The sequence below is a fragment of the Rosa chinensis genome, chromosome 4, assembly GCF_002994745.2.
Source record: "Rosa chinensis cultivar Old Blush chromosome 4, RchiOBHm-V2, whole genome shotgun sequence".
Lineage (NCBI taxonomy): Eukaryota > Viridiplantae > Streptophyta > Magnoliopsida > Rosales > Rosaceae > Rosa > Rosa chinensis.
The window spans coordinates 56707475-56721518 of NC_037091.1; the positions used below are offsets into that span (position 1 = coordinate 56707475).

Sequence of the window (14044 nt, forward strand, 5' to 3'; positions counted from 1 at the left end):
ATTTTTTACACCCAGCAAATCAAGTTTTCCGATAATACCCATATTTTTAATTAAACCCAGCAAAGATGAAGAATAACAAATCCAGCAACCTCCTTCGTTCTTCTGAGTTGAAAATCAGTAATCAAAATCACCAACATCATAAACACAAAAACTCAACAACACATTATTTGATTAAATTTCTCGGCTATCTCCAATTGGGTCTTTTGAAGAGCTCAAAACCCCCAATTTTAACACCAAAAAACAAGTAAAAAGTTGCAAATATTAGACAAAATAGACGACGGGCCGTGTCGTCAAGGTCAGGTAGTAGCAAGAAAGCTGGAAATTCTAAGACGTGTTCGCAGAGCAAGAAGAATGTAGCGAATGAGTTGTTGATGGTAAATGACCAGGGAGGCACGTTTGAGTTGCCTACAAGGATGAGGAAATTCTAAGAAGTTTTCGCAGAGCAAGAAGAATGTAGCGAATGAGTTGTTGATGGTAAATGACCAGGGAGGCACGTTCGCAGAGCAAGAAGACGGTTTCGCAGAGAAAGAAGAATGTAGCGAATGAGTTGTTGATGGTAAATGACCAGGGAGGCACGTTTGAGCAAGAAGAATCGGGCGGAGGTTTTGGGAAATGGAGGATTGGGGTCAGCTTACAAGGATGTGATGGGTACTGGGTTTTCTATGTTGGTGAAGAGGATGAGGGAGATGAATATAGTTGGGAGAGATGGAATTGATACTAAAATGAGAAGGTATGGAAAATTTAGGATTCGTATACCCTTGCGACTTCTGTGTCCTTGTGCCATATGATTTCCCCAAGATATTCCTTGGATTATTGCCCTCATTCTCCAATTGAAACTCGAAAGGCCCAGCTCGAAAAGCAACATATCAGCATTTGGAAGGTAGATATAGAATTCATATTCTTCATCTTAGGAGAGAAGAGTTTGCTGGGTTTGTCAATCTTCATCTTGATAAAGTTTTTCTGGATTTGAAATAAGGGTATTATCGGAAAACTAATTTGGTGTAGTTAGAGATTTTATGATTTTGTTGGGTGTAAAAAGTTTACTGGATTTATTTTTAGATATTTACTGGGTATATTTAGAAAAGCTCTTAAAGACTCTCTAACAAAATGCACGGTTGGAATCATAAACTTACTTCACTAGTTTAGCCAAAAATTGAAGAAAGTTGGTCACCGATGGCAACCGTTACAGTTGCTCATTCAATGAGGTTGGGCTTGGGCACGTTTGATTTGGGGACATGGACAAAGACAATGGGGGTGGGACACTACTTAATTAAATAGTATAAAGTAGATATGTTCCAATTTAGATTTGAGACGAGATATTTACTTGATGGTTAGATATATTATGCTTTTTTTATTTTTTATTTTTTTATAAAGAAGGTAAAGTAATTCCCAACCGTATTCTTACCAAACACGAGAAAGAAAAACCTCTAAAAGTCGGATGATTAAAGACTCTCTAACAAAATGCACGGTTTGAATCATAAACTTACTTCACTAGTTTAGCCAAAACTTGAAGAAAGTTGTTCACCGATGGTAACCGTTACAGTTGCTGATGAAGCTTACTGATGAAAGTTGGTTCAGCCATTAACTCATTGGAATGATTTCCCAGAATTTAAACCCAAACCCATCCATCACAATATAACTCCGGGCCCTTTCCATCTTTACACATATGCAGAAAAGCCCAGACCCACACTCCCACAGTGTCATTTTGGATATATTACAAAACCAAAAGGGCTCTCTCGTAGATCCAAACCCTCTGCATTTCACTATATAGCTTCACCCCTAAACCCCAGAGCCCCATCGCCGCTCTTCTTTCCTGTAAGCATTTGCATCTTCATCTCTTTTGTATTCGAATTAGAGACTTGCTCTAGGGTTTTAGAACAGCTTCAGGGTTTTAGAATTGATTCATAGTTTTTGGGTCGCTTTCGATAGGCGTTACGTTCATCGGCTGGTCTATAAATCCAGAGGGACGTGTCAACGGAAGCGTATATTAAACTTCGATCGATACCCAATTTTCTCAAAACCGGCTACGCATTATTGTTCGTAGTCTGGGTAAATTTTTTGTTGGGTCGAGGTCGAGATAATTTTTCATAAAATCAATTTTGGGTTTTTTGTTTTGTTTTTGTTTGATATCATTGTTGCTTTATAATGGTGAACTCCCTGTTAATTTCGATTGGTTGGGGATGTTCAAGTTTCCAAAGCATAGAGTAATATTGTTGCCAGTATTAAACAGCACCGTGCATATTTGCTTGCACTGTGTTACCTGTCTCCTGGTACATGTTTTATCTTCTTCACCAAGTTTTTCAAATTCTGAATCTGTAACTCTGATGTTTGAATTTTGCATCCAGAAGTGTGCAGTGACGAGGCTTTTTTGCGGACTAGAGTTTATGATCTGGGTTCTTCACCCAGAAGTTGATTACAAACCCTTGGCTGTCTGAGCACCCAAAACCAATTTCTAAAGGCACTTTTTTCCTATCCTGATGTCTCTGTTTTGTTTTGCAAGTATTCAAGTCTTGTGTGATTTATTGTTTTCGACATATAAATGGGGCTTATGATGAAAATTTAATCATCTTAGCGGATTTCCGTGAGATCGTAGTGTCAATGATCTGATTGTTACACACACTGAAGTAAAGGATATGAAACGACTTGCAATGTTTTGTGCAATTTAAATGAAATGGACTAGTAGTAGACAAGAAGCTCTGTAATGATATCGATGGCAATATGGCATTGTCAATCCAACTGACCAGTAATGACCAAGGTGCAGAGTGCCATTATAGAACATCAGATTAGAAAACGGTGATCCATATATTTGAAAAGAAAATGAATACTGAAATTTATTCATTGTAATAAAATTGTAACAATAAGCAAAAACACACACTGGAATAGGCTCCTTTACCACAAGAGGTAAGGACCTACAGATGTTGAATTTATTATCATAGTAGTATAGTAGAAGCAGCTGCAGAAGCTGCTAGTTTATAGTGAAAATCCGAGCCAATGCACCTTTGGAATGAAGCATGGCCGGTGGTGTTGATGATCAACCTCAATCAGTGCAGCAGCGGAACATGGCGTACCTCTCCATGAGACGACCACATTCAGCACAGGCCACCGTCTCAGGCATGATGCCGGTTGCAGGCAGTATGAGACTGGTGCAGTGATGTGGGGCGCTCTTGTACACCCCAAGAAGATATTCATTCAGTGCAGGAGTGAACCCCATCTCAGTGTGCCTAATCTTCCAAATCTTGAAGTCGTTCATGCTCTTCAACATGTGATCCCCATTACCCTTAGACATGTCTGATGAAGGAAGCCCGATCAGAGCCCACCCCCGATCGCTAGAACCGAAGCTCAGCAGTGATACAATCCCCTGCATTATGATGTCGTTTTTTATGTTATCGTCCCTGAAGTTAGCCCTGGACAGCTCACTCATAAGCTGTCCTTTGGACTGCCACATGCTCTCAAGACGAACCCAGAAGAACCAAATGAGGTTCCAGTCGATGGTGTGGCTTAGCCTCTCCTCCTTAATAACACGGATGATGTCTCTGGCCATTCGCTCCTTCTGCTTGCTCTTGCCAAGATAGAGCAACTCTAATTCGATACCAGCTTCCAAGGCAACTTCTTTTGCAGACCTTGTGAAGCTTCGGATCCAGTTAATGTCTTCCCCGCCATACAAGCAAATGTACTTCCTTTCCGAAATCTGCAAACGAAACAAAGTATGCAACATTTTTAAATGTTTAAATTGCACAGCAGTTTGATATAAAGCCGATGTGAATTGTCAATTTTTACGTACCCAGTTAAGTAGAGTTTGATCGATGGCATCTGCCAAAAGCTCAATCCTCCAGGTCTCTTCTTCCCAGAGCAATCTCTCTCTGTTGCTTGTGAATGGGTATGCTGCACTTCCGAAAACACACATCATGTGAACAGCATTGGTGTGCACTATTTTGCCTTGAGGGTCCATCACCACAAGCAGAGGCTTCTTCACAAAGTTCCATTTCTTCTGGTGCCTGATGTACTTCACCACAATCGGAGACACAACCGAAGGGTGGTAGACAGTGTACCATTCCATGCCATTTCTAAGTTCCTCAAACTGCAGCTGCTTGGCTTCAGTCCAATTGTCCACAATTGGAACCCAGACAATCTCGTACTGGCTCTCTGGCCTTTGTGGGAACTGGCGTTTCTCCGAGTACATTTGATGAGCAATCAGGTACTCATTTTCCTGGGTGATGTCCAGGTCTGAAATCATCAGTATCACCACCTTCCTCCTCAGCACATCAATGTCAACCTGTCATAGTTCAATTACATAAAATGAGGATAGATAGATATACATGTACATTTTGTTTTTTTGTTCTTCTTTTTTTTAGGGATAGTGGAGAAATTGATTGAGATATTAAAGCAAACCCTCTTCTTGTTGTAGCCATCATAGAGTGCAGGTTGGTCATCCTTGTAAAACAAAACCCTCAGAGGCTTGGAGTTATCAATATGTGGTGACTCTAAGATGCGTGCAATTGCATTGAATGCTTCTTCATCTCTGAACTTCTCTGCATTTCACCATTAGAACATAACTGGTTAGGCACAAAAAAATAGGAATTCTGTTTAATAACACTCTGTACATCTGATTAGCTAAGACTCACGAATGAGTTGATAGAGTCTGTTTAGGTTCTCCTCAAGATGGTTGTATATGTTTTCGAGCTTGTGTGCCAAGGATGATAGTTCCCATGCCTCTGTTACGTACCTATGAGAAATCAAATACAATGGAAATAAGTAATGAATCATTAATTCATTGTCAAATGTGTACTTACTGGTGTAGACATAGAGGAACTTACTCTGGATCAGAGCCAGTGATCCCTAAAAGTTGTGATTCAAGAATGACTATACTCCTGACAGTCCAGTAAACAGCAGTGGGGATATGATTAGTGGGAGATGTAGCTTTGATTTCAGCAGTTAAGTGGGGGTCGCGGTGAAGGTCCTGTAAATGAACAATGATCTTGGTCACCTTGAGCACGGCTCTAACCAGATTGTTGTATGCTTCAAACTTAGGTCTTAAACTAGTCCCAGATCGTTCTAGTATCTCTTGCATTTGCTTCAGTTGTCCGACGGCTTTGGCCAGTGCGTTGGTGGTGAAAAGCTGAGCCACAAGCCAAAATTCACCATCTTTGATCGCAAAAGATGCTAAGGCAAGCACCACCTTTTCGTCCCAATCGTAGTGCTGGACCCTCTCTAAAATATCCATGGTGGTCTTGCTTGCATCTACCCCTGTTAGCGACTTGCTAAGTATCTGTATGTCAAGGTGGACATCAATCAACAAACAGTAAGAGCAGATTTAACACTAGCTTTAGTACCACTAGTTCTTGTTCTACTTGTGTGAGAGATGCTGTCAGTAATGTGATCGGTGAATCAGTAAAGCGAATGCAGTATAAATAGTTTTATTGAATGCAGACCTCGCTGGAAATTTCATTAAGAATGCTGGTTGGAACATCGATGCTGTCGTGGAGGCTACTCAGGCTAGCATGGATGGCCTTCTCATGTTCCAAAGTATCCACATGTGCAGTTGCAGGTACGAGACCTCCCTAAGACACAAACAAATCCACAATTGATATACTCACTAGCAACCTCGCAAACTAAACTGGTAGATAAATCATTTATATATAATTACATATATGAACTCATCAGCATTTAAGAGCAAGTGATCATACATACCGGAACAACAGTGCCATGGATGTCAAGTGGTTTGTTGACACGAGCCAGAATGGCCTCGATTGTTTGGAGAACCTGCTTGACAAGTAGAAGAGGCACATCGTAGGGACGTTCATGCGATCTATCAGTCATCAGAATTTGGTTGGTCAATGTATTGTCATCTGATGATGCTGAATACTGACGACGATCTCTACCGAGCTGAGTAGCTGGAGTAGTACGGTAGCCGTCTCCTCCTCTGCCTAGGTAGTTGTCTCCTCCTCTTCCCGGGTAGTTGTCTCCTCCTCGGCCTAGGACAGTGGCGGGCGCCCTAGTTTGAGGCACAAGGGCACTTTGAGGTGCAGGGGCACTTTGAGGTACAAGGGCAGTACTTTGAGGCACAAGGCTGGGATTTTGTTGAGGCACAAGGCTGGGATTTTGTTGAGGCAGAAGGCTGGGAGTTTGTTGAGGCGCAAGGCCGGCAGTTTGAGGTACAAGGCCGGCACTCTGAGGTGCAAGGGTGTCTTGACGGGGTGCAGCAAGGGTGCTTTGAAAGTTGACCCTAGGGGTTTGAGGTTGAAGGGCCATTTTGATTTCCAGAAAAAGGTTAAGCTCTAAGTGAGGTTTCTCTGGTTGGTTGAAAGATGTGGTTTAAACTTAGCTAGCTATGGCCTATATATAGCTCACGTAGTATGGAACAAACAGGCAAAAATCACTGTTCTGCTACCTTGCTTCAGTTGGGGTTTAAAACTTTAAACCATGAAAAGTGCAAGAAGAGAATATAAATACTCTTTCTTTATTTAGTTAAGGGGCTTTACTCTGAGTATGTAATATTCTCCAGCATTCAAAATCTTTTCTCACCTTTACGAAACGTAGCTTCTTATATTCTTACTCCAGGAATCTATTTAATTATGATCATTGTGGCACAGATGTTGTTGTTCATTGCTAGATTGAGATAGTTCATTAGTTTGTCTTTAGTTGTACTGCTTGTGTTATCTTTGTTTCATTAAAGCTCTTTTTCTTTAATCCTGTCCTTGGATTCTTAACTTTGTTCTACCTTCTACATCTAGAGGGTCGGACCTCCGGACCTTGTACAAGACATTTCATTGGAGAATTCTAGATCTTGATCCAGGCTCTCAAACAGTCAAACCTTACATTTTGTTTTATTTTTATCTTTTCTTTTTTCGAAAGAGATGAAGTTTTATCAAGAACTTTGAAAGACATTGTCAAGGGGAATGATACTGGTGTCATCAAAATCTTGTCCAGACCAAGCGAAGAGAAGAATACTACACTCTATTTTAATTCAAACTTTGAGCATCTACTGCTAAAATAGAAGAGAGCCAAGATGACACTTTATCCATCTGCAAAATGAGAGCTAGACGACACAGTTCTAGAAGAACCATAAATAAAATTTAAGAATAATAAGCTAAAAAAAACACTAAGAACATCTCCAACAGTGGTAGTTATTTTCACAAGTTAAATTAGCTGAAAGTGAATTACTAGCTAGCAAGTTTATGAATTTTGCTCCACCAATGATAGTTATTTGTAAGTCAAATACTTTAAAAAGAAGAAGAAAGAACATTGTACGTAATTGAAAAAATTTTAACGTTGAGAGATTTAACATTAGTTTTTTTTTTTTTTTTTGACTTTGTCAATAGGAACCCAAAGGCTTCTTAGGCCCAAGATAAATCCCTTCGACGCATGTGAAATGCTCCAACTGTGCATTGCAGCACAGTGTCTGGCCACTTTGATAGCTTCGGGGTTCGAACCTAGGTTGGGGAGCACACCCAACTAGGCAAGAACCACTAAGCCACTTGCAGTTATTAGATTTAACATTAGCTTAAATTCTCTCTATTTAGCTAAATATAGCTATGGATTTTAGCTAAAACTAAATTTAATTTTAGTTTAGGTAGTCTACTGAAGTGATATTTTTCCTTACAATTAGTTAAATTTTAAATTTATTTTAAAATAAATAATCTATTGAAGATGCTTCCTAAAGCTTGTTTAAAGAGCTCAAAAGAGTAGGGTGGTACCGTGATAGTACTCTAGTAGTACTAACTTTTTTATTTGGTTTTAATTCATCCTTAAACCCCTTGCATAATTAATACTAATAAAAAATTAAGGACGACTTTTTATATTAAATGAAGAGTACATAGAGTGATGCAAGCATATCAAAATTAAAGCAATGGAATGAAATAAGAGGGACAAACGCACTTAAAATAGAAAATAACAAGAACATAACTAAAGACCTAAAGACATCAATCGAACTGTACTATATATGTCATGTGGGCAGTGTAAAAATAGCCGTGGACCCTAAATGTATTTTTAAGAGGGTAAACCTCGCTTAGTCTATTAAATATTTATAATATTATATCAAAGGGGTAGACCTCTTTAATTTACTTAGAAACTCTCACGTACTATGACCAACCATAAAGTCGTTAGTCGAGCATTTTGTTTCTTCTTCTGTGTAGAAGGAGAGTACGTCACGATTAAAAGAGATGGTTTGTGACGGAGTGCATGAAGAGGGAGAAATGGGAAGTGCGGAGTGATAAATTAAAGTTTAATTAGTCAGTTACCATAGTGATCTTATTTTATTAAATTATTATGTCAAAAGTATTAGGGATATAACTGCTCCTCTCCGTATGTATAGCATATAGATAGGTATTCAACATACATATATATAAAGGCGTGTACCGTGTACGTCATGATCACATCTTCATCATTTATCATCACACATAATTTGTTGATCCGGTGTTAATTAGCAGCAATAGCATAAGCTAATCTACAAATGCAGGTTTCAAAAAATTAAGTCGTACTTTTTTTTTTTTTGAGAAAGCGGTGTAAGAGCTAACTCAGCGCTCTTACCCGAATTTATTAAAAATCAAGTAAAAAAAGATACATAGCAAGGGGGGCTAGACCAAACCTTGCCGAAAGAGAAAAAAATAAAAATGCAAAGTACAGAAGATACAAAAATCATTGAGAAGCGGGGGACTAGGCCAAGACCGCTTCCAAAACAAACACAATACTAAAAGACAAACAAAAGAGGCACTTCTTATCTTTCTTGTTATTTCCATCCATAAAATAAGACAACCCTTCCACTATGAAAAACAATAATTTGGAAAACCCAAATAATCAGCTTGTAGAAACCTGTGGAGCTCACTAGGAGGATTATCATACCAAGTAAAAGTTGCATTGCTACAACATTACCTTCTCTAAAAATATGACTACATCGAAAATTCATTTGGTGTACTTTAGAGAGACAATTGCCCCAACGAACTGTTTCCATGGAGGAGAAAAAGACCTAGAAGAGAAGCAAGCTACCACACTAATAGAATCACTTTCCAACCATAAATGGAACCACCCTCTAGCAAAGGCAATTTCGATAGCCAAGATAACAGTAGTCGTACGATGCAAGGTCGAGCTCAGTCAGTGCAGCAGCGGAACATGTTGAACCTCTCCATGATACGTCCACATTCAGCGCAGGCCACCATCTCCGGCATGACTCCGGTGACAGGCAACATCAAACTGGAGCAGTGATGTGGGGCCTGCTTAGACACCCCAGCAAGGTATTCATTCAGTGCAGGGGTAAACCCTAACTCACTGTGCCTTGTCTTCCACGCATTAAACTCCCTCAAGCTCCTCAACATATGCTCCCCGTTTGCCTTAGACATCTCCGCCGAACCGGTCCCAATCAGCGCCCACCCGTGGTCGCTGGAACCGAAAGTCAGCATTGATATAATCCCTTGCATTACGGCATCGTCGTTTTTCATAGCAACATAATCGGTCGTCCCAAGTTGACTTGATTTCTTAAGCTTGTTCTGGAGTTGATGTCCTTTGGATTCCCACATGCTTTCTAGACGAGTCCAGAACAACGAAATGAATTGCCACTCGATCGTGTGGCTTAGATTCTCGTCTTGAATGATTCTCATTATGTTCTTCACCACTTTCTCCGTAGCCTTCCTCTTGCCCACGTAAAGCAATTCCAACCGGATTCCAGCTTCCCAAGCCACACTTCTTGCCGCCCTTGTGAAACTCCGGATCCATTTTATGTCTTCTCCACCGTACAAGCAAATGTATTTCCTTTCGGTGATCTGAAATCGAAAAGCAAAATACTCCATCACTTCATCTTAGTTTAGATATATGGATCAACATCCAACATGGCCAGCCTTAATTACATTTGAGTTCTTTTTAGGTTAGCCTATCACGCCCTATATATATTTTCAAAAGAAATACATTTTGGAGATACATTAGTAACTAAAATCCACATTTTGTAAATTCAATTAGGTTGCATACATGTAAAACAGATTAATATATAAGAGTTCACTTTTTATGAACAGTATAGCTAACAATATAACAGGGCACAGAAGTTAAGCCATGTATATATGTCAGACTAGGTCATGTAAATTTAGTAGTCAACGTATATATGTTAATAGCATGAGCTTACTAATTAACCATAAACTAGCAATTGACCCCAAATGTGTGCCTTGCACATTTTCTAAACTTGATAAGGGTTATATATCTATGTTTCCGTATGTTATTTATATTAATGATAATCTAACAACATAACATATTAAATCTATAACTACAAATACGTACCCAAGGAATTAAGTTCTCATCGATGGAGTCTGCCACAAGTTCAATTCTCCAGGTCTCCTCTTCCCAGAGCACTTCCTCCCTGTTTTTATTGAATGGAAATGCTATGCTTCCAAAAACACACATCATGTGTACAGCATTGGTGTGCACTATATTACCTTGAGGGTCCATCACCACAAGCAAAGGCTTCTTCACAAATTTCCATTTATCCTCCTTTCGGATGTACCTGATCACAGTCGGCGAAACTACGGAAGGGAGGTAAACCGAGTACCATTCCATACAATTTCTAATCCTCTCGAACTGTTCGTACTTGTCTTCGGTCCATGTGTCCACAATCGGAACCCACACAACCTCGTACTGGCTCTCCGGCTTCATTGGCTTGTGGCGTTTTTCCACGTACATTTGTTGGACGATCATGTACTCGTTTTCATGGAGGATGTTTAGGTCTGTAAGGAACAGTATTACAACCTTCCCCTTCAACAGACCAATACTCACCTGTTTTAACTAAATACTATGAAGAATGTTGTTTTATGATATAGTTTAATTTGAGATGAAGTGAAATTTGAGAGCAAACCCTTCTTTTTCTGTAGCAATCATAGAGTGCTGGCTGGTTATCTTTGAAAAACAAAACCTTTAAAGGCTTCATGTTGTCAACATGTGGGTTTTCTAAAATGTATGCAATCGCAGCTAATGCTTCATCATCTTTCTTCCTCTCTGTATTAGCAGATCATTAATTAGTTGATAGTTGGGCATAAGCAATAATACAAGCTAGGTGTTGTTAACATTTGGATTCCCATCACTTCATAATTGAAAATGAAAATTAGGTAATAGACTCACGGATGGCATCAAATAAACTGTTGATGGTCTCCTCAAGGTCGCTGTGTATACTTTCGAGCTTTTGGATCGAAAATGATAGTTCCCATTCTTCCATTTTGTAGCTGAGAGAATTCAAATACAACAGAAGCTGGATTAGTGTCTTTTGTGATATATACCGCCCCATTCACATCAGCATATATATTTTCTTTCGGTTAACGTACTGAGACTCCTATAGTATTTCACAGTATGACATACTCGATCTGACTTTTCTACTGTTTAGATTTATTTTTCACCGGATTCAACACTACATTACCTGAACTATGCTGCACTCCAGATTGAGTTCTATAAATTCACAACATTAGGGTTTGATAATTTCCAAGTGTAGAAACTTTAGGGCTTAAGAATTAGCAAGAATAACTTACTCCGGACCCATGCATGTGATCCCTACAAAATGTGATGCAGCAACTACTAGACTCCAAATTGTCCAGTAAACAGCACTGGCAATATGAACCTCAGTTGAATTGGTTGTAGATTCTAGCTCGGTGGTTGAGTGAGGATCAGAGCGAAGCTCCTGTAACCGAATAATGAGCTTGGTCACTCTGAGCACGGCTTTAACAAGGTTGTTGTATGTTTCAAATTTTGACTTGAAATCAGTCTCTGCACGCTCCAGTAACTCAGGTAAGTGCTCGAGTTTTCCAATCTCTTTGGCGAGCGTATAGGTGGTGTAAAGCTGAGCCACAAGCCAAAGCTCACCATTTTTCACAGCAAAAGTTCCCAAGACTAGTACCACCTTTTCTTGCCAATCGTACTGGTGGACGGCATATAAAATACCCAGTGCTATATTTTTCTTGTTGTTATCTTCCCCAGTCAGCCATTTTCTTGTAAATAACTGTCATATTAAGCGGGCATTAATTAATTTATATAGTACGTACTAACTAACAAACTCCTTAGAAAGACCCAACACATGCACAACTAATTAGCATCTGCGATGATACTTGTCAGTATAATCAAGGAATTCTTTTCAAGAGCTAATAAATGTGATACACCATTTGGTTAGCTAGAGTAAAATTTGTTTCTCTTCGGAGAGGTACCTATTATATTGTTATTCGCTGTATCTTTTACTACAAAATTAGTATCCATATCATATGAAAATCACATGCATTTTACTATATGCTAATTTAAATGCACATAAGTTTACCTTGCAGGAAATTGCAATAAAGATGCTGCTTGGAACACCGTAGCTTTCATGGAGGGTAATCGGGCTCGCATGATGTTCCAAGGCATCCTCATGTGCATCTGCAGTTTCTGCTGATCCCTTTGATTCACAGAAATAAAAAAGAAAAAGGTTAGGATAATTTGATGAGAAACATAGTCATTAAACCAAATTACCAGAGGCTAAATACACACACACACACACACCACACACACGGAGGCAATCTAGAGCGGACGTCCGCACAGTTGTGAAAGTGCGGACGGCAACGCTGCAGCAACGTTCAGGCCGCGACGGCACCTCAGGACTTGCCGGACAGAGGCCAAGGTCGATCTTGACCTTCTTCTTGCTAGTGGAGTCACTGGCTATCAGTTTGCAGTCGCTGCCCAGAACCTTGAAGTTGTAGGTGAGGTCGCTGCCCAGAACCTTCAAGCTCAATCTCCTTCGACCTCGATCGCTGCCCAGAAGCGGTCTGGGATGCCTCTGGCCTCTGTCCGGCAAGATTCGAGCCGCTGTGGGTGCTTGAACGTGGCTGCAGCGTCGCTGTCCGCACTTTAGCGACAGTGCAGATGTCCGCTCTAGATCCGGCCTCTATATATATATATATATATATATATATATATATATATATATATATATATATATATATATAAACCAACATAAATAAGAGCAAGTGACAAGCACAGATGGTCTATGGGACTTACCGAAACTTTGGAATGGATATCAGGGGTGTTGACATGGGAAAGAATAATAATCTCTGCGGCTTGTAGAATATGTTTCAAAGAAATAGGAGTAGGATCATAGGGACGGTCATCATGAGATTCATCGATGAACAGAACTTGGCTGATCAATGAACTGTCATCTGTTTCAAATTGACGACGGCCATCTCTACTAGGCAGAGGAGGGCGATAATTGTCTCCTCTACGAATGGTGTTGGGGGCCCGATTATGAGGTACAAGGGCCATTCTTCTTTTCACAGGGGTGAAAGGTCAGGCTTGAAGTGAGGTATATGGGAGAAGATCGAGCAATATGCTTTGTAATTTGGTTTCATTTGATTTTAGCTCTAGCCAGCCAGCTATCCCTCACAAGTTTACTATAAATATTGAACAATAATAGGTGACTAACCAGGATGTGCTACCTTGCTTCCACACTCTAAAGTATTACACGAGGTTTTCTATCTACGGATACTGATTTTTAGACAAGTCATGATGTGCTATGAAAGTATATGGTCGCATCAAATATCTTCTTCCAGCTTTACAAAAGGTTAGTCCATATTCTTACTCTAAGAATGTTATCTTATTCTTCTTTGTGTTATCTTTGTTTATCCTCATTGAACGTACTTTCGCTGTATCTTAATTTTAATCTATTTCTTCACCATCTTTTACCACATGGAATTGTTTGGTTCTAAAGTTGTGTCAAAGCGTCAAACCAGTCTTGTCTTGTTCCTGCTTTCAGTCCAAAAGATTGCTACATTTAAACAAAAACACTGTTACTTTTAGGCTAAACAATTTTCAATTCCTCATTGTGTTTGAGCCCAAAAGTAATTTTGGCAAGATCTTTTAGTGGATTTAGCATAGCGGGCCGATACCTGCGGCCCAAAAATAAGCCTGCTTGGGTTTGGGTTACAGCTTCGTCCATTCCGTAATCCATAAGGAAAACGAAACCTTATTGGAGTCAAGTAGCAGAGATTGAATAGGAAACTTCAATCAATAATCCTTCTATAGCAAGGAATAGTCGAAACCCTAGTTATAAATACTAGGTTTC

General features: G+C 39.7%; 2 protein-coding genes and 3 non-coding genes across 5 annotated transcripts; 3 read left to right on the plus strand and 2 right to left on the minus strand.

Annotated features, from left to right (window-relative positions):
* Positions 1–2134: 2134 nt before the first annotated feature.
* LOC112201233 lies at positions 2135–2278 on the plus strand. Its single transcript, XR_002936687.1, has one exon. It is a non-coding gene; the product is annotated as a small nucleolar RNA snoR137 (small nucleolar RNA).
* A 67-nt stretch (positions 2279–2345) lies between these two features.
* Positions 2346–2443, plus strand: LOC112201220. The gene has a single exon (XR_002936675.1). It is a non-coding gene; the product is annotated as a small nucleolar RNA Z157/R69/R10 (small nucleolar RNA).
* A 99-nt stretch (positions 2444–2542) lies between these two features.
* Positions 2543–2628, plus strand: LOC112201222. Its single transcript, XR_002936676.1, has one exon. It is a non-coding gene; the product is annotated as a small nucleolar RNA R11/Z151 (small nucleolar RNA).
* Positions 2629–2805: 177 nt separating this feature from the next.
* LOC112198401 (protein SIEVE ELEMENT OCCLUSION B) lies at positions 2806–6319 on the minus strand. The gene is made up of 7 exons (XM_024339515.2): positions 5689–6319; positions 5430–5558; positions 4815–5266; positions 4623–4723; positions 4390–4529; positions 3782–4273; positions 2806–3688 (listed from the first exon to the last, which is right to left on the minus strand). Exons 1-7 carry the CDS (start codon positions 6247–6249, stop codon positions 3038–3040), a joined length of 2526 nt encoding a protein of 841 aa, XP_024195283.1. The 5' UTR covers positions 6250–6319; the 3' UTR covers positions 2806–3037.
* A 2386-nt stretch (positions 6320–8705) lies between these two features.
* On the minus strand, positions 8706–13419 carry LOC112199886 (protein SIEVE ELEMENT OCCLUSION B). Its single transcript, XM_024340863.2, has 7 exons — positions 12985–13419; positions 12269–12385; positions 11493–11959; positions 11092–11192; positions 10829–10968; positions 10258–10749; positions 8706–9752 (listed from the first exon to the last, which is right to left on the minus strand). Exons 1-7 carry the CDS (start codon positions 13243–13245, stop codon positions 9084–9086), a joined length of 2247 nt encoding a protein of 748 aa, XP_024196631.1. The 5' UTR covers positions 13246–13419; the 3' UTR covers positions 8706–9083.
* Between the last annotated feature and the right edge of the window lie 625 nt (positions 13420–14044).

What these genes read in the sequence shown, in the direction of transcription:
- LOC112198401 (XM_024339515.2), bottom strand. Translation starts at nt 6,249, where the DNA reads ATGGCCCTTCAACCTCAAACCCCTAGGGTCAACTTTCAAAGCACCCTT. An exon ending in ATCACTGGCTCTGATCCAGA is followed by an intron (nt 4,724 to 4,814) that starts GTAAGTTCCTCT and finishes GATTTCTCATAG; the next exon opens with GTACGTAACAGAGGCATGGG. An exon ending in CAGACTCTATCAACTCATTC is followed by an intron (nt 4,530 to 4,622) that starts GTGAGTCTTAGC and finishes GGTGAAATGCAG; the next exon opens with AGAAGTTCAGAGATGAAGAA.
- LOC112199886 (XM_024340863.2), bottom strand. Translation starts at nt 13,245, where the DNA reads ATGGCCCTTGTACCTCATAATCGGGCCCCCAACACCATTCGTAGAGGA. An exon ending in ATATCCATTCCAAAGTTTCG is followed by an intron (nt 12,386 to 12,984) that starts GTAAGTCCCATA and finishes TGTGAATCAAAG; the next exon opens with GGATCAGCAGAAACTGCAGA. An exon ending in ATGAGAACTTAATTCCTTGG is followed by an intron (nt 9,753 to 10,257) that starts GTACGTATTTGT and finishes TTTCGATTTCAG; the next exon opens with ATCACCGAAAGGAAATACAT.